The sequence below is a fragment of the Callospermophilus lateralis genome, chromosome 19 (assembly GCF_048772815.1).
Source record: "Callospermophilus lateralis isolate mCalLat2 chromosome 19, mCalLat2.hap1, whole genome shotgun sequence".
NCBI classification, from domain to species: Eukaryota; Metazoa; Chordata; class Mammalia; order Rodentia; family Sciuridae; genus Callospermophilus; species Callospermophilus lateralis.
The window spans coordinates 33,809,891-33,832,090 of NC_135323.1; the positions used below are offsets into that span (position 1 = coordinate 33,809,891).

General features: G+C 54.3%; 1 protein-coding gene across 1 annotated transcript in view; it reads right to left on the minus strand.

Annotated features, from left to right (window-relative positions):
• Positions 1–22,200, minus strand: part of Card11 (caspase recruitment domain family member 11) — a 36,046-nt gene that overhangs the window by 7,163 nt on the left and 6,683 nt on the right. Inside the window, exons 3-19 of the mRNA XM_076840260.1 lie at positions 20,658–20,795; positions 18,911–19,236; positions 15,277–15,456; positions 14,273–14,425; positions 13,716–13,841; positions 12,957–13,154; positions 11,363–11,539; positions 10,504–10,555; positions 8,852–8,928; positions 7,708–7,808; positions 6,656–6,708; positions 4,914–5,046; positions 4,150–4,351; positions 3,759–3,885; positions 1,410–1,650; positions 661–757; positions 186–281 (exon numbers count right to left, since the gene is read on the minus strand). Of these exons, the coding sequence (XP_076696375.1) occupies positions 186–281; positions 661–757; positions 1,410–1,650; positions 3,759–3,885; positions 4,150–4,351; positions 4,914–5,046; positions 6,656–6,708; positions 7,708–7,808; positions 8,852–8,928; positions 10,504–10,555; positions 11,363–11,539; positions 12,957–13,154; positions 13,716–13,841; positions 14,273–14,425; positions 15,277–15,456; positions 18,911–19,236; positions 20,658–20,795 (2,477 nt within the window). The remainder of the gene's footprint in view (positions 1–185; positions 282–660; positions 758–1,409; positions 1,651–3,758; positions 3,886–4,149; positions 4,352–4,913; positions 5,047–6,655; positions 6,709–7,707; positions 7,809–8,851; positions 8,929–10,503; positions 10,556–11,362; positions 11,540–12,956; positions 13,155–13,715; positions 13,842–14,272; positions 14,426–15,276; positions 15,457–18,910; positions 19,237–20,657; positions 20,796–22,200) is intronic.

Genomic DNA, 22,200 nt, shown 5'->3' on the forward strand with positions numbered 1-22,200 from the left:
AGAGACTGTTTACTGACCTGTCCCCAAGAGGGCGAGCTGGGATGGGAGATGTAAGGCACCGTAAAAAATCGCACGTGATGTAAAACCACGAAGCGCAGCTATTTGGGGACAGGCCTTTCTTCCTAGGGGGGAGGCAGAGCCACAGCAATGACTGGAGAGTTGGGCAGGCACCTGGTGACCCTCACCTGAAGCAGCTGACCAAAGAGGAAACTGGCTCTGGAGAGGCGGGGGCTGACCCGGGGGTCGCTGGTGGCAAGTGGCTCCTCGGGCTGCAGGGTGTTCTGAAATGAGTTTATCCATCAGTCAGACCCAGCCGGGCTTGGCAGTATGTGCAAGTGTAATGTCGCTGCAGAGAGGCAGAAACCTGTCCCCAAGCCCCATCCCTGTCGGGTGTCGGGGAGCAGATGGGGAGGCTCAGGGAAGGTGACCACTCCCACAGAGGCCAGAGGCGCAGAGCAAGGGCACATTCCAGCAGCCACCCTCCTCCCCTTGAACGTGGGAGCCCAAGGCAGGCATAGGAGGATGGGGCTCCTTGGCTGGGGGTGATGATGTGTGTCCCTCCCTGAGGAACCCAGTCCCTGGATTCATCAGTAATGTCAGGGGACGCTGTTAGAACAGGTGGCCATCCCTGCCAACCCTGCAGGGCTGCACCACACCTACCCGGAGCGCCCTCAGGGTGTGGTGGGTGGTGTCCGGCTCATCCCGGCTGCCCCGGTGCATCAGTCGCTGCAGCTTGACCAGGAGCAGCTGCTGGGCCCTGGGGAGGCCAGACAGGAGGAACCTCAGGGGCTGGGACAGAGCGAGGGCCAGCTCTGGCTCTGGAGTAGGGTGTGCCTAGCTCTGTGCGGGAACGGCCCTGTGGACCGCAGGGGCTGATCCCGAGGGACCCCTGGGAGAGCATGGGGCTGGTGCTGTGTGTGGACCATGCCTACAGGCCCAGGGCTCCTGTCTCGTCTGGTCTGCTGATGGCCACCTTGCAGGGCTGGCCTCAGAAGCTGTGTTAGAGCCTCAGGTGTCACAGGAGGGGACTGCAGTGCTGAGGCCTTAGAGATGCTCTCCAGGTGCCCGAGTGGCCACTGGGGCCCCACCGGGGGCAGATCACACTGCTAAGGAGAGGATGGCTGTCAGGTTGTGGCCCATGGGACAGCAACGAGGAGTGAATACAGGACAGGGCAGAGTGTGGTCATCACAGACTGAAAGAGGGCGCTGTGAGGCTCAGTGGAGGGCCAGAGCAACGTCCCTGCACAGGTGGGGAGCTGCCTGGCGGAGGGGCCCCACGGTTCAACAGGCAAAGGGGAAGTCTTTTCATCTGGCGGTCCAAGCCCCTTGCAGACCATCACGGCAGTGCCAGCCCTGTCCACGTCTCCCCCTGGGCAGGGAGCAGAGGCCCCGCCAGGCTCAGGACTCACCGGCTGTAGCTGGGTATGGTGCCTGTGTCCAGGTCATGGTCCGTGAAAGGGTCGACCCGGGCACACAGCCACTCGTGCCTGTCCTGGTACATGGTGTCCCTGACGTGCACGACGTCGTCACACCTCAGGGACATGGAGCAGGCGTCCAGCTGGCTGCAGATGTTCAGGTTCAGCCGGATGTAGAACGAGTCCCCTGAGGTGATCAGACCCTCCTCCATGTCTCTCAGTAGCTTCCGGTACCCTAAGAAGCAGACATCCCAAATGTGGCAAATTTACTTCCTGCCACCCCCCTCAGACGATGTGCCTGTGTGGCACCCTTCTCTCAAGAGCTCCCGGCTGGGAAGAGCCCTACTCCCTGGGCAATGAGCAGCCTTGGCATTTATGGGTTTCCTTTTTTGTCTTGGCTGCTAGGGAGCTCAGAGCTACAATGTGTGCCAAGATGCAACAATTATCCATAGTGGCTTTCTGCTACAGTCTCCATGCCTTCCCCACCCTTATATGGTTCTTTTTTTTTTTTTTTTTTTCCTTTTGGTACCGGGGATTGAACCCAGGGGTGCTTTACCACTGAGCTACATTCCCAATCCTTTTTGTTTCTTTTTTTTCATTTTGAGACAGGGTTTTGCCAAATTTGCCACCTTGCCTCAGCCTCCTAAGTTGTTGGGATTGTGCGTGTGTGCACCATGATGCCCGGTTTTATTCTTTATTTTTAAATGATGCATAACTTATATACAGTAAACCACATGTATCTTTAATTCAGTATATTTTCACAAATGTACAACCCTCTCTGTCAGTACTTTTCCTAAGGTTTATCTTTATCATGAATGCTATCACCATTGCTAAGATGTGCCTCATTTCATATCAACAGAGATTAATAGTATAAGTTCTTCTGGTTTAGCCACTATGCTCAATGTTATGTCTGTGAGATTCATCTGTAACGTCACAACATAGCAGCAGTGTACTGGTTGTATACTATTCCACACTTCCTCTTTTCTCCATTCTCTTGTGTGCAGTTTGGGCTATTATGAGTAACTGCTATGAGTTACTCTTATACATTGCTTTTGGTGGACATATGTACTCTCTTCTCTTGGAAGTCTACTTGAAAGTAGAATTATCAGGTAGCTACATATTTTGTATCTATATATTTTTGCTTTGGTAGATACTGTCAATTGGTTTTCTAAATTGGTAAGACCATACTGCATGCCATTTCGACCTTATTTAAATGTCACTGTCCTTCTGAGTGAATTTTTGCCAGTGCAGTAAGTGCTAAGTGAATATCCATAATGTAGGTCCATGATGTAAATCTCTAAATCGGCTCCACAGGCAGATGACGAATAACACGGCGGAAGCTAAAGCCGTTCTAACAGCCAGGCCCCGGGGAACTCATCAGGTATCTGCATCACAAATTCCAGGGACATCTCAGCCAGCTGAGTCAGCGTCCTGCTGAGTGGGCACGGTGGGTCCTGGTCTCATGCAGTGCATCTTGGAGCCCGCTGCAGTGAGCCAGCTCTGCCTGGAGTCCCAGGCTGCAGGACCCCCGTGCACAACTTTTAGGGGCGCGGCTCCCAGCGCACTCTGTGGGCTGCTGGCCAGTGCGCAAGGCACAGACTTTCTGTGGGGCGGGCCAGGCCACAGGACCGGGGAGGAGCCTGTCCCACATGTGGGGCTACTTGGCCCTGTGTTTGGGGACAGCATCATCGTCTCCCGCACTGGCAGGGCACTCTGGGAAGGGACGTGACAGCGGCTGGAGAAGCTGGCTGTTTATGCTCTGCTGAAACATTCATGAGGCTGCAGTTAAAAATAAGACCCAGCTGCAGAGATAATCATGCAGGAAACCTGGAGGTGAGAGAAGAATTCAGACTCTGGGAAAGACAAAGCTGAGCGTCCCCAGCCCAGGAGCATGGCCAAGAGGTGCCTTGGTTTAAACCACTGGGGCCACACCAGAAGGGAGGTCGAGGCCCGCCTGCCCTGAGGCTGGGGACCATGGGCACAGGGTTGGGGGGCTGTGATGTGCTCCAGGGTCCTGCCTGGCCCAGCAGAGCCACCCCAGGGCTGCTACCTGTGGCACAGCAAGAAGCCCAAGAGATGAAACTTCCACCCAGCAGGGAGGGGGCCAGCTGGTCCAGGGTGGGCTGTCGGGTCCACTCTGATGGGCATGCATCTGGAGATACTCCAGGCAGGTCGTCTGCTGTCCCTGCCTCCTCTCCAAGACCTGCCCATCAGACACTCTGATGGTGCTGGGAGCGGCACATTCTTCCCACTGCACCAAAGAGCAAGTGGAGTGCTGGGCGGTGAGGTCACTCGCCCAAGGTCAGGGGCCTTCGAGTGGAGCTGGTCCAGCCCAGACCTCACCTTCTTGGTTGACCTTGTAGTGCAGGGTGACCGGGCCACTGCACCTCTGGATGGTCCAGCGGGCCTCCTCCTTCGTGCATGCGTCCAAGGGGACACTCTGCCTCTCGCCTTTGATGCAGCCTTCCAGCTAGGTGGCAAAGATGTGAGTGGAGTCACAGGGCTGAGACTGCTCTACACAGGACACCGGAGCACCCTCCCCAGCTCAGGGCCGCCCAGGGGGAGAAAGCACCAGGGGTCATGCGTCTCTGTAAGCTCCCGGGAGCACAGCCAGCCGGTGTGCACAGGCGACCAGCGAAGAGTGGGGAGGAAAGGGCTCCCTATTCCCAGCTCCACCCAGGCCCGAGGCACCCCTGTCCCCTGTCCACACGGCCCTAAGCATCCAGCCCCTCACCAGCAGCAGCTGGTGGCCCTCGCGGAGTCCTGCCTTCTCGGCCAGGGAGCCCGGCTTGACCGAGTGGATGAAGCTGCCGCGGGCATTGCCCCCCAGCAGGGTGATCTGGGTGATGAGGCTGTCGCCGTTCAGCGTTGTGTGCTGCACTGAGGGTCCAGGGCCCCGCACGTGCCCCACGGACGTGACCGAGGGCCGGAAGGGTCTGGGGTCAGGAAATGAAGTAGTGGTTAGGGTTGGAGGAGGGGGACCCTGGTGGCATAGCTGCTGGTGTCTGTCACATACTGGGTGTTGCATGTTGTGGCTCCAAGAGAGTCGACACTGAAGCCACCTTGCTGGCCATGTCAAGTGAGGGCTCACCACTGGCCCTGCTGGAGACGGTGGTGCACGCCTGTAATCCCAGCATCTCGGGAGGCTGAGGCAGGAGGATCATGAGTTCCAAGCCAGCCTCAGCAACTTAGTGAGGCCCTAAGCAACTCAGTGAGACCCTGTCTCTAAATGACATTCAAAAAAGGGCTGGGGATGTGGCTCAGTGGTTAAGCACCCCTGGGTTCAAACCAAAGAAAGAAAGAGATGCAGAGCTGAGCTGCCCTCTCTGGAACACAGGTTTCCCTCCCTGGACAGTCAGGGGGTCAGAGGGAGTGATTTCTGACTTGGGGATGCTGTGATTCTAGGACAGGAGGTAATGCAGGTGGCGAGAGGGGACAGATCCTTATCCCATGCCCACCCACACCCCCCGGCTTCCCCTTTGCTGCAACTGTCCGTACCTTTCAAGTGAGAATTTCCTAAACATGAGGTTGACCTGCTCCAGGTCGTAGGCATCCAGGCCTTCAGACTGGTGGGATGAGGAGGAGGAGTGGATGGACGGTGGACCAAAGGAGCTGCGCTCGTGACTGTCGTCTGCAAAGGAGCCAGGGCCCATCAGGAGTGGGAGCAGCCAAGAGGAGCCTGGAGGGCTGCCCCGGCCCCCTGGGAGGGCTGAGCAGGGGCACTCAGAGCCCCACAGCCCTGCTTATGCCTCAGGCTAAATGGTCGAGTTCTTGCATCCTGTCCAATGTAGACAGTCCCCTGCCTCCAGGAATCCTCTTATTATGAAGCCTCACCAACTATCATTAGGAATCCTGTCTTGTGTCTGCAAGGGCAGCGTGCCATCCGGTTGGTAGTTTTACTTTGAAATTGGCTCCCTGGGTTTTCATTTTGGGGCCCTCCAACCCCACTGAGGTCTACCTATCACCCACCAGTATCACAGACTGTGGGACTGGGCTCCTCCCTGTCTCCCCACCTCAACAGGACCCTGAAGAGCCCGGGAAGATGCCCACTCCACACAGCACCGGGTCACTGGGTGGAGGGATGCCTAGATCCTGCTCTGGGCTGATAACAAAGGCTCTCTGCATAGGGAATTTTTCCCGACACTGCAAAATACTTTGGACAGATGCCCAGGATTCTCTTCCCAGCGTCCCCTTTCCAAAACTCTTTCAATTCTTCTCATTACCCAGCCTCGATTAGGTGCTAACCTCTCTTTAACACTTGATAGCTTCTGATAGTCCCAATTAAGAGGGACCACTGATCTTTCGTTTTATCTGCTGGCAGCCTCCCCTGGCAAGGCGCGGAGGCAGGGTTGGGGAGCCCTGGAACAAAGGGGGCTGGCAGGGCACACCCGGAGGATTCTGAGCCGTGGTCTCCCAGGCTGCCAGCTGTGCAGGGGCCTGGGGATGCTGTCACATTTCTGGGCCTTGGCGCCGTCCCCTGCGAGGCCATCTCAATGCCTCTTCCTCCCCACTCTCTGATGTTCCAGACTCGAGTTTGTGGGTCTGCGTCCATCCACCCAGCTGCTGCAGAGCTGGGACCACACACTCTTGCCAGGCAAGGCCTTGGGGACTGGAGTCTGTGTCCTGGGCACCAAGCACAGCCTGGTGAGGTGTGCTGGGCTGAACCAGACTTCCTGGCTTGGGAGAGGGTGGCTTCTGGCAGAACCTAGGTCTGCAACATCTTCCTAATACCGGCTCTGCCCACGGGGGTGCTTCAGGACCATCTCACAGCCTGGGTACCCCATGTCTGCCTGCCTGTACCTCCACCTGGATGCTCACCCTCACGGTTCCAGCTCCCCTTATGCATTTTGTGCAAGGTGGGAACAGCGTAACACGTGTCTCCAGCCCGGTTCTACCTACTGCACAAGACGATCACAACTGTATTTCTGAGGACAGCAGCTGAGATGGGATCGAACTGGGCCGGGCGCAGAGCATGGCTACAATTCATGAGAACTATTCTGTAAAAACCCAGACTTAATTCCAACCCTTGCTTAGCACCTGGAGGGCCCCTGAATACCTACAAGGTAAGCACTAGACCTGGGCATTTCTTTGCCACAGGTGAGCTCACCTGATCTCCACGCCAAGCCTACTCTCTGAAAGCACTCCACACATTTCCTGAGGCCCTACTGTGTGCCAGGCAGACCTTGCAGGGGACCAGGTTGCTGCACCTGTGAAATGGCTCAGATCTGACAGGTACCTACCGTCCAGGTCCAAAGCGTCGAACCCGCCACTGTCGTTGTCTTCTTCGACTGTGCTGCGAGACACGGGGAGGGTTGGGGAGGGTAGTCATGAATGTGTGTGCAGGAGGGCCAGGGAGGGGGAGGCTTCTGGAATGTTGTGGCTTTCTGAGAGGTCTTGGTTCCAAGAGGGCAGTATAGGAGGGAGAGGAAGATCAGCAGGCAGGTAGAAGAGATGGGCCAGGAACTGGGCTGGGAGGGTGGGTGGCCCAGTATCCTCCAGCAGGTGAGCAGAGCCCAGGGGCCCCTCCTGCTGTGCATTTCCCTCTCAGCTTCGGACACGGTGAGCACCTGACATCCCTTTGTGCTTGGATGACTCTTGAGAGAGCCGAGCACCCTCCAGATGAGAGTGGGTGGGCAAACCTCAACTGCCCCCAGTTCTTGGAGTAGATGACAGGTACAGGTGGCTCCCTCACAGCCACCCCACATGGCTTCCCCAAGTCCCTCAAACACCTCTCCTAGAGGGAGTTGAGTACCACTGTGGAGACAGGTGACCCCACAGCTGGGTGGACAAGGCTGGGGAGGGACCCAGGTGGTCTCTGGAGCTGCCAGCACAGGTGACTGGCAAGGTCCAAACCTGGGCCCCACAGGACTGGGCTGTGAATCCAGCTCCTGGGGCCATGTCTTCCTCTCGGCCCTGCACCCCTGATACGTGAGTGTGCTGTGTGCTGGCCTCGGCCTGACTAGTGACCCCCGTCTGTGAGTGCACCTCTACTGTGGTTTTCCTGGTCAAGGGCTCTGGTGAGTTTTGGAAGATAAAGAAGATGGGGGACAGGAATCGTGGAAGTCATTTGGGGGGTCTTTTGCTCTTTGGCAGAAAGAGCCCAAGCTCTGGGGTCATAGGACCTGGGAAGAAGGCTGCTTCCCTTCTCTGAACTGTGGCTTCCTCATCTGTACAGAGGGTCCCTCCTGCCCACCTTTCGAGTTGGCTGCAAGGACTGCTAAGTTAGCGAGTACACCATGGCCTGGAGACGACTGAGAAGCTGGCCGAGGCCCCTCCTCAAACTGCCACTCACCTGCGGAGCGGGGCATCCTCCTTACAGCGCCTGACGATGGAGTCGTTTCCCGGGGGCTCGGCAGTGATGGACATGATACTGCTGCGGCTCCGATGGGGCTGCTTCAAACACACGGCGCAGAGGTGTCATGGGAGGTGGGGAGCTGTGTGCTGATGCCTCCGCCGGCATCAATGTTATACACAGGGACGAAATCTAGCTCAGGCAGCACAGGCACAGCAAGCTGGTCCTTAGCGGCGACCTTGGCCAGAGGAGGCCTGTGCTCAGCCTGCGGCGCCTGCTGAGCTTGAAGCACATCTGCTCTCACATCTGCTCATGGGAGGATGCTGGCGGGAACCACAGAGGCTGGGAGGCCAGGGCGGGGCCTCACGACCCTGCATAGACTGAGCTCTGTGTTCCCCCCGGATTGTGCCTGCTCTGGACATGATGATGATTGTGGATTGGGGAGGGTGGGGACAGCTTGGGGGTGACCTGGGAAACCAAGCTTGCAGGCTCCTGGCAAAGGCTGCCTCAAATATGAGCCTTGGATTCTGTCCCCAAGAGCTGCCACCAGACAGGACTCATTCATTACAGCATCTCTGCCTCCCCCAGGGCCTGATTTGGGAAGCTGCGCTGACAAGCTTCCTGGGGCTTCCCCCGGGGTTAGAATTTCTAATCCCGCGCCTTCTGCTGCCTGGCTGGGGGTGAGTGACATTGGATATAGTGGCTGGGACCCTGGCGGCTCTGCTCAGGGGGTCTACAGCCAAGGAGTGGAGGTGTTGGTCAGGGGAGGGGTGCGAGCATAAGCAGTTCCTGTCCTGCTCACCCTTCCAGGCTACACAGCTCACCCCGCTGCAAGGTTGCGGTGTGGCGTTCTCAGCCCACGCTGTGCTACAGCCCAAGGCCCAGCTCCTCCCCCTGCCAAGTGTTAAATTGGGAAAGGAGGTGGCAAGAGAGTGCAAATCCATTGTGAGGCTGTACAAAGATCTTTAAATAAACGCAAGGAAGACCTGGGCTGCAGACCAAGGTGGACAGGGACTTAGCTACCAGGCCTGGGCTTGGGAAGGACAGAGAGGTGGATTGGGGCCTTCAGGTGCATAAGCTGGCAGCCCGGGGGACAGCCTTCTGGAGGGGTGGGGGCTGACCAAGTGGAGCACCCCGCACTTACCATCTTGGAGAAGGAGCTGGTGATGGGCAGAGAGTGGGAGGAGCTGGGGCTGGCATCCCTGTCTTCATGTCCCTTGCCTGTCCTCATCAGAGGGGCACCAGGGAGGGGTGGAAGGGTTGGAAGTAGAAACAAGAGAGGAGAGAAAAGGGAAGACAAGTCAGAGGCTCCGGCGGGTGCCCCAAACCTCTTGCCTCCTTCCCCTTGGGGACCTGCCCTCCCTTTTCTGGTACCTGGAGGAACAGTGCCCCCAATATTCTCATTTCCCCTCCCAGTTACAGGCTGCTGCAGTTGGGACCCGTCACCAACAGACCCTGCCCCCATCCAGGCCCGACCCAGATAAGGCTGAACAGTGTCGCTTGTCCCTGAAGACTTTCATGGCATTCCCCACACGGGGTCCCTAGTGGGAGCTCTCTGTGGACAGGGCCCCCGCTAAGGAGCATAAGCTTCGGGGGAGCCCGACTATCATTGCCCAATTAGTCCTTCATCCTGACGGGTCACCACATCCTACTGATGTGGACCAAGGACAATGGGACAAGTCTGTGCCACCCCTGGAAGCCCCTGTCTGACAGCTCTGCTACCCCATCTTTCCACCTCTATCTCACCGAGCGTGCACACAGATACACAGACACGCAGCCGGTCTGTGGCCACCCCCAGGGGAGGAACCGTGCACTAGGCCCTCATCAGGTCTGGTGAGGGACAAAGAAGCCCCATGACCTTGTAGTGCCCTTTCTCTTCCTTTGGAGGACAATACTCTCTACTTGCTGCGGGCTCCAGCCCCATGCATGTCCCTTTTGATAAAGAAGGCTACTGAGATGTAGTCACGTGGGACCTGGATCAGGCCTCCCCCTCCTCCCTCCATGCCCCAAGAGACCTGCCCAAAGCCCAGGTCAGAACTGTTTCCTCAAAGCCACCTGGAGGCCGTCACCAGGGCAGGGTGAAGACCTCATGCTTGGTATAGCTCGCGGGTCCCCTGGGGGTTCCTCTCTATCCTCTGGGATGGCACAGCACCTTCCACACGGTACCCCACCCGGGCTCCTCCCCTTTCTCTCTGCTGCCCCTCTGCAGAGTGGTCCTTCCAGACACTGGGACCATCCACTCAAATCCTCCCTTTTCAAGGCCCAATTGAAATGTCCCATGCCCTTAGCTGCTCCCTCGGGTGGCCTGTGACGCTTTCCCCCAGGACATCTTCCTGAACCTTCCTGAACTTGGTGGGTATGCATTTGCCTCACAAACCATCCGCAGCTGATCACCACCCTGATGTGTGGCGAGGACAAAAGAAGGACCTCCAGTCAGTATGTCTGGGAGACCCAGGGGCTCCCGGAGGAACCGGCAGCCTCCCCAGCCTGGGCTCTGCCCAGCCAGGGTGTGGAGGAAGGTCAGGAAGTTTCCGGCCGGCCGGCAGGCCCCGAGCACAGATGCAGTGGGTGGGGGAGGGAAACCCAGGGCGAGGTGGCGGGCAGGGTCCCTGTGCACTTTGGATAATGATGAACATTAATCACTACCTAATAGGCTCTCGCCACCCTGAGACCTCCAAGGTCCCACCCAGGTCAGCCCTGCAGGGTTGATGGCTGCAGTGGGAGAAACAGATGGACCAGGAGAGGCAGAGCGACAGATGAGGCGGGGAGAGAGGGATCCGGGCGTCTCTCACTAACCTTGAAAATCCGACGCTCGCTTCAGGCTGATGGGGGATTTGGCTCTCTGCAGCTGAAAGAGAGGGGAGGGGAAGAAACAAGACAGAGGACACAAATCAAACAGGGCCCTAGACACATGTCATTGGCACTAAGAAAAAATAAAAACCAGGCAAGACTGTCCTGCCTCTCAAAGCACGGTTGGTGTGGTTATCCGAGTCGTGGGTCTCCTGCCGCTGGGCTGGGACACTGAGGGAGCTCCCCTGGACTTGGACCAGGCAGGTGCTGGCCCAAGTTCCCCAAGGCCTGCCCTACAGCTCTCAGCGTGGTAGAGGAGCCAGGATGGGGCACAGCTGGGTGCACAGGGCAGGGGGTTTTAGAAAAGGATGAGGCTGCCCACCACCCTTGGCCCCAGGTGTTGCCGCCCCGGGGGGTCATGGTGAGAGACGCCGAGGCAGGTCAGGCCTGATGACATGGTCCCATTTGCTCATGCACTTTCTGGCCCATTCACTCTTCATCGAGTCAGCCATTTGAGGGGGACTGCGCTGGGCACTGAGCAATACAGTTGGGATCAGACTGTGACAGGCACTCACTGCTGATTTGGTAAATAAGCAAATGAACTTGAAGCGAATGTTTACTTCACTCTCTTTTCCTTTCTCTTATAGGAGAAATGGGATCCGTGTAAACAAAAACAAAATAAAAATAAATAAATAAAAACCCTCACGTGGCATCATTTCTGTTTCCAGGGTTGAAACTCGTCAAGTGAACCTGGATGCCCAAGACCTAAGCAGAGCCAGGCACAGCCCGTACCCCGGGCACCTCCCCCCTTGGGGGGGGGTCTGACTTGGTGCCTGCCCTGCTGTGGGCCCCTGCGCCCAGGTACCTGGATGCCCTTCAGGTTCATCCTGCGCCGGGGCGGGTGGTAGGGCAGGAAGTACTTGCTGTCTTCAGGTGACTCCTCCGAGGTGGAAGAATCGTCAGCCTCTTGACCGTTAACCCTGGGGCTGGCGTCCCCAAAGTTCTGTGAGATGATGGTGGCTGGCAGGTTCCTGGGCAGACTCTGGAGACAGAGAAGCCAGTGATGGAGACAGGTGTGACGAGCAGCTGGCCGTCAGCAGAATAGGTGTCCCCTCTGGCACCATTGTCCCCTCTGGCACCCAAGCTTGACACCCAATGGCTCCTCCTCTTTGCTGACCCGGCATCTCCCTGAATGCCATGGGCAATATCCTAGCTCCACACTCCTCTGACCTTACCAGGGCCTGGGCCGGGCCCCCACCTTCTTAGGCAGTGGTGAAGGGGTCACCTCTGCCCCTTCACCCCGGCCTCCCTTGCCTTCCAACATCTAGCCCCACGCCTCAGCTAAAATCATGCTGAGTACTGCACAGACCCCGAACCTTGACTTGCCTGTGCTCTCTTCTGTCCACAGACGGCCACTTGCCTGCAAGGCCTCATTTCTGGGGCTCTGCTCATGCTGTCCCAGTGGCCCAACATGCTGGTCCTGCCCAGCATCATGCCTTGGGCAGGCACTCACCAGGGCACTAGGTTGGTGATGGGAACAGAGAGGGCTTCACTCGAAGGCCACATGAGGGCTCATCACAGGATCCTGGTCCCCCTGAGAGGGGCACTCAGCAACACCAGTGAGCATCCCGGGACGGGGCCTGAGGCTGTGCTGGGATCCTTCTGCAGGGGGTCTTCCTATAACCCTCCCTCCCTGGGCTCCCATGGCAACCTTGAACTTGGAATTCACAAGTTCTGTGCTGAGAAACCATGTCCCTGTATTTGCCTCCACTGTGGGATTCTGTCTGCTCGGGGGGAGAAGGGATTCCGATCAGTCTCCCCAGGGCTCTGGTGAGTCACAATGACTCAGCTCTTGCATCTTGGTCCCTTCCGTTGTAAATGAGGACAGTAAGTGCAGCTTCCCTGAAGGACAGTTCTGTGGGCTGCGAGGGACCTGCACTGCACCTGCCCAGGACCGTGGTCGGCAGGTTCTCACTACAGTGACCATGATCTCATCTGGCCTGGTGCAGCATTCACTCATTTCTGGGTGCCTGGGGCCTGCTGGGAAATGCACTCTGTGACTCACCCGTCCATCAGTGGATTTACTCAGGGGCACCGGCAGCTTTAACAAGAGCAAGGCATTTTAAAACTGAGGACTGTGTAGTTGGCAGGGGGTGCCCTGGGGAAGTTGACTGTGGTCAACTGAGAGGTGCCAAAGCTCCTAATGGTGGAGCTGCCTGTCTGAGCCAGGATTCTACCCTCTACCTTCGAGATGAGGCGAGTGGCTTCTGCTCAACACTACAGAGACACACATGGAAGGTTCAAAGAAGGACATAGGTTATTCTGTGTGGGAGGGAACGGTGTACTTCTGCCTTCAAATGGACAAAAAGCCCCTTCACAGTGGTGGTTCCCTGGCCAGCCGTCCCTGGTGTCAGAAGGGCAGCTGGCGGCAGGTTGGAGCCACAGCCTGGCTGGCCCACCTGGTCGAGGCTGCCGTTGTCTTTGGAGAGGCGGCGGAGCTTGCTCTCCAGGTTGACGATGCAGGCTTCCCGCCGCACCATCTCGATCCTCATCTCGTCGTTCTTCTCCTCCAGCTCTCGGATCTGTTTCCGGTACTTGTCTTTCTCGATCAAGCACTGCGAGTACTGAGTCTGCGCTTCGTCTCGGGAATGGAAGGCCTGTGGCGGGAGGCGAGACGGGCCACTTGGGTGCCTCATCCTGACCCAATCAAAGTGGGCTGTAATGTCCGTCACTTCTTTCCTGGCCCTGACTCTTGGGTGTCGACTCTGCTGCCCTCTTCATTAGTGCCATCCCAGGGCCGTCTGTCCCGCCTATGCTACGTGCTGGCTCTATGGGGGGTGCTATGTTAACAATTCCCCTTTTACAGACAAGGATGGAGGCTTCAGCGGGGCAGCTTGCCTGTGGGCACACATCTTGTGAACGATGGCTTGCCTCTGGACCTGTCCTCACTAAAGAGTCCAGGCATTTGAGCACCGTGCTATTATGTGGCACACTGGACCTGGCTCTCCTCCCTACCCCCTGCCAAATGCCGTGGATCTCAAAGCCTCTTGGGATAAAATTCATGTTTGGAACAGAAGTAGGAAAGACAGAGTCATGAGTAATTCCCCATGTAGTCAGTGACATTACACTGGTCAAAACTCTCTGATGGACTTCAGTGGCTGGGCCAGGGGCCCTGTAGTGCAGACTGTGGTCCCCCACTCTCTGGGTGGCACTCATACCTGGTCTCGCTCCCGCTCCACCTCTTCTAGTTGCAGCATGACGGTGTTCATACGGTGCTTGTACATTTCACAGTCTTTCCCCAGGGTCGAGCACCTGAGCTCCAGGTCTTCCTTTTCCTCCAAGTACTGTAAGCAACATGGAGAAATCAATACACATATCGAGCAATCAATAGGTCAGGGCCAACAGCTGTTTCCTGGCTGCACCTCTCTGAGCTGGTGTGCTCAGCCTGTCCTTCTGGGGTCTAGCGATCTGACTGAAAGGCACCAAGCTAGGCCAGTCAATCAACTGTGGACTGCTGAGGACCTACTATGTACCAGGTATTATGGGGGAGGACATTGTGGACACGGTGCCTGCCTTCCTGTGGCTTCCTCGCTCAGGAAGGGGAAGACAGATGCTAGGCTAAGCTCATACTTAAAACTCATAAAAGACTCCAAGGGAGCAGAGGAACTTTATACCAGGGGCAGATCCAGTCCCTGGAAAGAAATGTGGGGCTCCAGGTCGCACTCATTGGTGCACCCTAGTAAGGAGGGGATGCTGCCATGGCTTTGGCTCCCACCTTGTCTCGCAGCTCCTCTGCCTGGCGGACCTCCTCCTGCAAGTTGTAGATTTTGTTGACGAGCTCCTGCCGGTCCTCCAGTGCCTCTTTCCGGTCATGCTCCAGGATGTCCAGGATGGCCTTGTCTGAGTCTGGCAGGCTGCGTTTGCCGGCCTGAGTGGACAGGTAGCAGGGGTTTGATGGTGTCGGGGTTAGGGGCGGGGAACAAGGTGGACACGGAAGGCTGAACGACAGACTCAGCCACAGATGCTGAGAGAACAGAAGGTTCTGTGGCAGGAAAGCAGAGGCAGGCAGAGATTTCTCTTGGGGTCTTTAAGCAGCTTATCACTTAAAGAAGTTTATCACCTGGAAAGAAGCGTAAGACCCACTTCTTCTCAGGAATACCCTGAGCCTATTGTTCTCCCAGCTCTTATCAGAGCCAAGCCGACACTGGCTGCTCCTCCGAACACTTCAGAGCTGACAACAAAGGGAGGCCACTCTGCCTGCCAGACACCACCCTGGAAATATCAACTCTGCTCTGATAAACCGGGCTCAGCCTCTGCTCGGAAACAGAGCCCCAAGCCCCAGGCGGCAGTCCTGGGGGATCCCCCTAGAGAGAGCAGAGGGGGATGCATTTTTTTTTCCTTCTCTGCAGATGCACTTTGGAATATGATTCCTCAGTGATGTTTCCCCTCTGTCCAGACAGGACTGGGATGATCAAGACAGGAGGTGCATGCACAGAGCGCATGGTTGAGGTTTTTGGAATCTTTAAGAGCAGGGAGGTTTTTTGACATGCTCTTCCCTTAGCACCAGGACACTGATTTCCATGTGGCGTTCACAGAGCGCTTCCAGGAAGGAAATGTGTTTGTAAGTATGATCTCCCATAATGGGACATCTCTGATGGGGGGTGGCTTGGTCACTCTCACCCCACAGAGGAGGAGAGTGTGGTGCCTGGGGATGGCACAGGTCATGTGCCGTCAGCAAGCCGAGGCTCTGGACGCACACCCAGGTAGGCACGCCCTCACCTGGATGATGGACTGCAGCTCCTGGATCTTGGTCTTGAGCATCTCATTCTCCCGCTCCAATTCCAGGACCTGCTCCTTCTTGGGCCGATTCTCGATGTCATTCTTCAGTTTCAGCGACTGGTTTCTCTCCAGCTTACATTCCTCCTCCATCTTGTTCAATCGGTGCTTGAGTTGATCGATCTGAAACGCCCAAGAGGGTGAGGGGAGAAGGCCGTTGGCAAGAAACAGAAGCCCAGATCCCACTGGGCTTCCAGCACCAGCTAGGTTCTGCCCCCTCCTCCTCCTTCCAGCTGGAGGTGGGGAAAGGCTCACAGAAACTTTCTGCAGGAAACCACATCATCACCTCCTTGTTGATGGAGAGTTCCCGATGAGTTAATTTTTTTTTTTTTTGTATCTGGAATTTTTAAAAATTGATTAAAAAAAACCAAATTTCAGTGGAATGTATTATAATTCTTATTACAGCACAATTTTTCATTTCTCTGGTTGTATATAAAGTATGTTGACACTAATTCGTGTCTTCATACATGTACTTTGGATAATGATGTCTATCACATCCCACCTTCCTTGCTAATCCCCTGCCCCCTCTCTTTCCCTCCCACCCCTCTGCCCTATCTAGAGTTCGTCTGTTCCTCCCATGCTCCCCCTCCCTACCCCACTATGAGTCAGCCTCCTTCATTATGCTGAATGTTTTCTCCTTATATCAGAGAAAACATTCAGCATTTGTTTTTTTGGAATTGGCTAACTTCACTTAGCATTACCTTCTCCAACACCATCCATTTACCTGCAAATGGCCATGATTTTACTCTCTTTTATTGCTGAGTAAAATTCCATTGTGTATAGATGCCACATTAGAATACTTCTAAAGAGCTATCTGTCCCTAGAAAATTCTCTCAGAGAAATTTGTCGGATAGAACAGGTTCCAGATTAGGATACCCAAGTGGGTGTCGCCCTAGGATCTGCTACTGATTTCAGTGGCCTTTTACGATGGGTTTCAAACGGGTTCTTGGAACTCAGGGCTTCCCCTGGAGAACCGCAGGGTGATGGGAGGGAGGGAAAAGATGGCTGAGAAGCCAGAGATCTGGCCACCACCCTGACTTCAGTCCTCAGAGCAGCTCTGCTCTTGGATGATTCTGTCCTCTTGGAATCCACACCAGACTTTATCTGAACACACTGCACTACTGCTAAAAACAACAAAACAAAAATCAGCTTGAAACTCAGGGGAGTCTAAGTCTTCGGGACCTCTGGCCTGAAGGACCTGCCTGGATTTTTCTCTTCGCTGAGCTGGGCATAGCGCATGGCCAAGGTGTAGGAAGAGTGGCCTCCTGGAGAAGGCAGCAGCTGCGTCTGAAAAGCATGACTGCAGCCGTGCTGAGCATCACCCTCAAGAGTTTAGCATCAGGAACTGGGCTCAGCAGGTATCCTGAGCCTTTGTGACTAAGCTTCTCTGCTTCCTCAAGCTAAGGGACCTCACACTACACTCAAGGCCTGCAAGGAAGGGAGACGCCAGAGGAGTAGGTGTCATTTTTCAAATCTACGCTTGTAGGGAGAACAGCCTCAAGAAATCTGGCAAGTAGCAAGGAAAGGGGTGCTACTGCCTGAGACACGGGAGAAAGGGGCACACAGGGAAGCAGCCTGTGGCAGAGAGACGACCTAGGGACTCAGCTCACTGGGTGTTCTTTCAATGCTACACACACTTTCTCATTATTAATATGTCTTCAAGGAAACATTATACAGCAGGAAGTTCTAGAGAGAAACTTTCTAAGTTCACTTGCTGCAGGTTAACTTCCCCCCTGGCCCTGCGTAAAACAGCACAGAAACCTCTCCTCCTGGTCATGCAACAAAATTCCCCTTCAGTGTCTTTGAAGATCAACTGAAGCATCCTAGGCTGGGGCAGATCCCCAGTCCCACAAAGTACAGGGCCCTACTTTGCCAAAAATATAGGGTGCAACACCTCAACAATCCCAGGGCACAGGTTTTATCCTCTTCTTCTTTTTAAATATCTTTTAGTTGTCAGTGGACCTTTATCTTACTGATTTATATGTGGTGCTGAGAATCGAACCCAGTCAGTGCCTCACATATGCTAGGCAAGCGCTCTACCACTGAGCCACAATCCCAGCCCAGGTTTTATCTTCTTTATCACCACTTACAAATAAAAACTGAGGCCAATAGCCAAGGAAATGGTGGAGCCAGAAGCCAGAATTTGAACTCAAACCCATAGGACTTCACAGTTCACGCTCTTAACTGAAATGCCCTATTGCTATGGACTCAACTCCCCTGAATTCTTGAGGATTGTTTACTGATCTGTCTGCCTCACTAAATTGTAAGTGACCCGAGCAGAGCTCAGGTTATTTATCCCCATGTCCCCCACAGTGCTTAGCACAGTGCCTTACACATGGCAGGTGCTTAATAAATATTCTGAGTCTATTTTCCACCCAGAAGCCGGAGCGATCCTTCTGAGATATAAATCAGATGTTATTCCTCAGCTCTCAATCCTTCAGCGGCTTCCCATCACAGATGGAATAAATTCCAAATTTCTTACTATGCCTCTATGATCTGGACCCTGTCCACCTCTCCCAGCTTCTTTTTGTTATACCATTTGCTCATCTGGCTGCCCTGCCCTGCTGGCTCCCTGATGTCACCCAAAACAAACAAATAACAACAACAAAAAACTGCCAAGCTTCCTCCCTACTTCAAATTGGAACCTTTGCATTTGCATTTCCTCTGACTTTCCAGGTTTCCTCCCTTTCTCGGGTGTCCCCTGCTCAGAGACCTTTCCTGACCACCCTAGATAAAACAGCTCCACCACTCTCTATCCTCATTCTGTCTTCTCCATAGCACTCAAACTATTTATGTATTTGTTTTCTGATTATAATGTACGTTCCATGACAGGAGGGCCTTAGTCTTGAGATTTATATTTCTGGAATAGAGCAGATACACGGCGGCGCTCAATAAATAGAAGATATGAATGAAGCAAATTTCCTTTCTCTTTCTGCATTTAGGAGGCAAACTTCATTAATCACGTCAATCATATGGCTGGTCGATCATTCACTGGTACATGCACAGATTTTCCCACTATGCCAGGAACCATGCTGAACTTTGTGGATACAAGAGTGATAGACGAAGAGTCCTAGCCTTGAAAAGTTCATTCCCTAGGAGCAGGGGCTCTGCTCATTTCCTTACTAATTTCTCTAAGCATCATAATCTGGGGCCTGGGTCTCGTATTTCTCCTCTCGCCACTGAAACCCTAGGTTCCCATTTCTTTTCTTTCTTTTTTTCTTTTTACCTTGGGGGCGTGGAGCCTGTGTGCACATTTCTGCACATGTGCAGAGCATGCACAGTGAAGGTCAAGGTAGTACTAAGCTCTACTGCATCTTTATGCGCAAGTCTGAATATACACACAGAGGCTTTGGTTGGCTGAGCCTGAGGCACCAGTGGGTGCACGCACGCATGCGCATGGTGGATCTGGGAACCTGGAGCCTCTGGCCCCTTGGTTCCCTTTCTCCCACCTGGGCATGAAGCTCTGGGGGGTTGTGGGTATGTGTGCACGCGCATGCGCCTCGGCACATGCCCGCTGGGGTCCTGAGGCCCAGCTTCCCCTTGGCTCAGCCTGGCGAGGAGCCCTCCCAGCCCCTACCTCGAGTTGGAGGTCCCGGCTTCGCATCACGGCCATGTTTTTCTCTTCGCTGAGCTGGGCGTAGCGCATGGCCAAGGTGTAGTTGTCGTCCTTGACCTTGACCAGCTCCTCGTTGTAGCCGTCCCGCTCTTCCTTCATCTTGTAGTACCGCTCCTGGAAGGTCAGCAGCTCCACCCGGGTCAGCGTCAGCTGCTTCTTCTCGTCCTCCAGCTGCCGCGCCTTGGCCAGCAGCTCGCAGCGCTGGAGGTCCTTGGCCTTCATCTGCTGCTGCAGCTTGATGACCTCGTTCATCAAGAAGTGCGTGAGGCCCTCGTGGCCCTCCTCCACTGCGCACAGGGGCACCCAGTCAGGCCCGAGGACCCGGCAGGGCACGGAAGAGGTTCCCACTCACCAACATCTTGCTGGCTCTTACTACCCATTAGGCACTGGGGACTCAGGGTGAGCAAAACAGTCGAATGATCACACACAGGTGTCACTAGAGTCAAGACACAGGCGGCCCTGAGATTTTATAATGACGGACCAGATCCAGGCTGGTAGCTAGAGGGGTGGAAGGTCCCTGATGGCCAAGCCGAAATGTTCAGTTCGGGAGGGAAAGGTATTCCAGGAAGGTGGAACAACACTGCCAAGGCCACATGGGGAGGACAGAAGGTCTTGGCATGTTTCAGGAGCTAAAGGACGCCTAAAGTGGCTGAGCCCAGCCGGGCATGGTGGCACACACCTCTAATCCCAGTGGATGGGGAGGCTGAGGCAGGAGGATTGCGAGTTCAAAGCCAGCCTCAGCAAAAGCGAGGCGCTAAGACACTCAGTGAGACCCTGTCTCTAAATAAAATACAAAACAGGGCTGAGGATGTGGCTCGGTGGTTGAGTGACTCTGAGTTCGATCCCCAGTCCATAAAAAAAGTGGCTGAGCCCAGAGAGAGAGGAGAAGAGGACAGGTGAGGGGAGGAGGAAGAGGAGGAGGAAAGAGAAGAAAGGAGAGAGGACAGGGAAGGAGGGGCAGAAAAATGAGCCAGGGAGTCTCAGCAGGGACTAGAGCGTTAGTTAGGGTCCTTGTGGGTCCCATTAAAGACCTGAGTCTTTACAGAGAAACAATGGAAAACCACTGGAGGATTTAGGCAGGGGAGGGTGGCCTGAGACTGGAGAGAGCATTGGAGCAGACCGAGAATGGATGAAGGGGGTTGATGGGGCTGGAGGGTCTGGACTAGAGACAGGGAGAAGACTGATTTAAAAAATGTTTAAGCATGGGGGCTAAGATTGTGGCTCAGAGGTAGAGCACTAGCCTAGCACATGCAAGGTACTGGGTTTGATCCCCAGCACCACATACAAAAATAAAATAAAATAAAGGTATTGTGCCCAACTACAACTAAGAATAAAAAAAAAAAACAACAATTAAATGTTTAGGAAGGAAGATGAAGAAGATGAGATGCCCAAGGACCCTGGGACATTGGAAAGGGAGCAGAGAAGACAAGGAATGGATCCCGAGGGCAGAGTGGACTTCTGGCCTGCTCCCATACCATGCATGGGTAGGTCTGCCAATGCTCACTTCTCTTGGCCCCTGCTTCAGTTTGTCCCTGTCATCTACCTTTCATTCCCAGGCAGGCTGTGTGATGGATAGCCCCAAATCCCATATATCACAGACTTGCAGCTTTAAAACTGCCCTGCTGTGGGACACACACACACACACACACACACACACACACACACCCTTTCTTAGAGTCCGGGTATTCCCGATGGCCAAGTTGCTCACCCACAATGGTGGAGAACCTCCGGGTGGGCTCCTTCCCCGTCACCAGCTTGTACAGTTCTGGATAGTAAAACTCCAGGCTCTCCAAGAAGACCACATAGCCTCTTTGCCCTTTGGTGTGTAGAATGTCCAACAGTCGGCCTAGAGGAAAGTCCAGATCATCCCATGAGAAGAAGAATACGTGTCTGACTGGACACAAGTCTCCATGACCAGTCTTATCCTGGACTTATATTCCTCAATAAGCTCTAAGAAGACGCTCACCAGGTTTGGTCACTCCTGGGTTGTATCATGGAATCCATATAATATATATAAAGGGCCAGACCCTCAGCAGGGATACAGTGAGTGCCCCCCTTTCCTTTCTCTAAAAATTGCTAGAACTGGGATGAAGGGAATTGCAGCCACATGAAACCCACAGAATTCCCCAATGGACCAGCGTTAAAATGAACCATATGGGTACCAGCTTTTCTGATTGAAGGAGGGTAGAAGTATAGGGAATCATGCAGGCTACTCTGGGATTCAGAGCAGGAAAACAACTCGGTGGGTGGGAAGCTTTTGGAGAAGTCATAGGAAAGAGGCACTGCTCCCTGTTCTTCTTTGGGATTATCACACAGTCTGGAAACATCTTTATCCTAGATGGAATCTGCTAGCAACTTCCAGTTTCCATCTAATTTCTGTGGTTTGGATGTCGTTTGTCCCCAAAGGGTCATGTGCTGGGAGCTTGGTCCTTGGTGTGGAGATACTAGGTGGTGGAGACCTTTAAGAAATAGGGCCCAGAGGTCAGTCCTTAGGTCATTTGGGGGTGTGCTCTTGGAAAGGATTGTGAGATCTCAGTCTTTCTCTGACTTCCTGCTGGGCAATGTGATCTCTTCCTTATTTACTCCTGCTGTTATGGAATGTAGCCAAGAGGGTCCTCCCCAGAGCTGAGTTGATGCTAGTGCTCTGCCCTCAGACTTCTAAAACTGCGAGCTAAATAAACCTCTTTTCTTTATAAAGTTGTCCTGTGTCGGTTATTTTGTTGTAGTGATGAAAAAAAAAAAGGCTTAAGACAGTAGTCATTCCACTTATTGCTTATACTTCCTGTTCCTTCCTTAAATGTTTTATTTTCAGATATTTCTTCCATTTAGGCCCTAAAACTCCATCTTTTCCCTAGGACAGATATGATAACTACATTTCATCTTGTGTGAATCCTGATGGTTTGAGGAAGCTGCCTGGAGCACTGTGTTGAGAAGGATTCCAAAGTTATATCCAAGCTCAGTGGGAAAGCACGCTGTGATTAATTAAGGATGTCTGCTGTGAATGCAGAGGAGAGTCACAGCATATGAGCCACTTATCAGCCCTGCTGTGGGACAGGGATTTCCAAGCTTCTTCAACTGTGATCCACAGAAAGAAATACATTTTTACACCATGACTTGGCAGTGCCCATTCACAAGGATGAGTATGGAAGCATATGTGTACATATAAACAACTAAAACAAGTTCCAGAAACACACCACCTTTACCTAGTATGGTCAAGTCCTGTGCGCCTTCCCCCTGCCAGGCACTTTAGA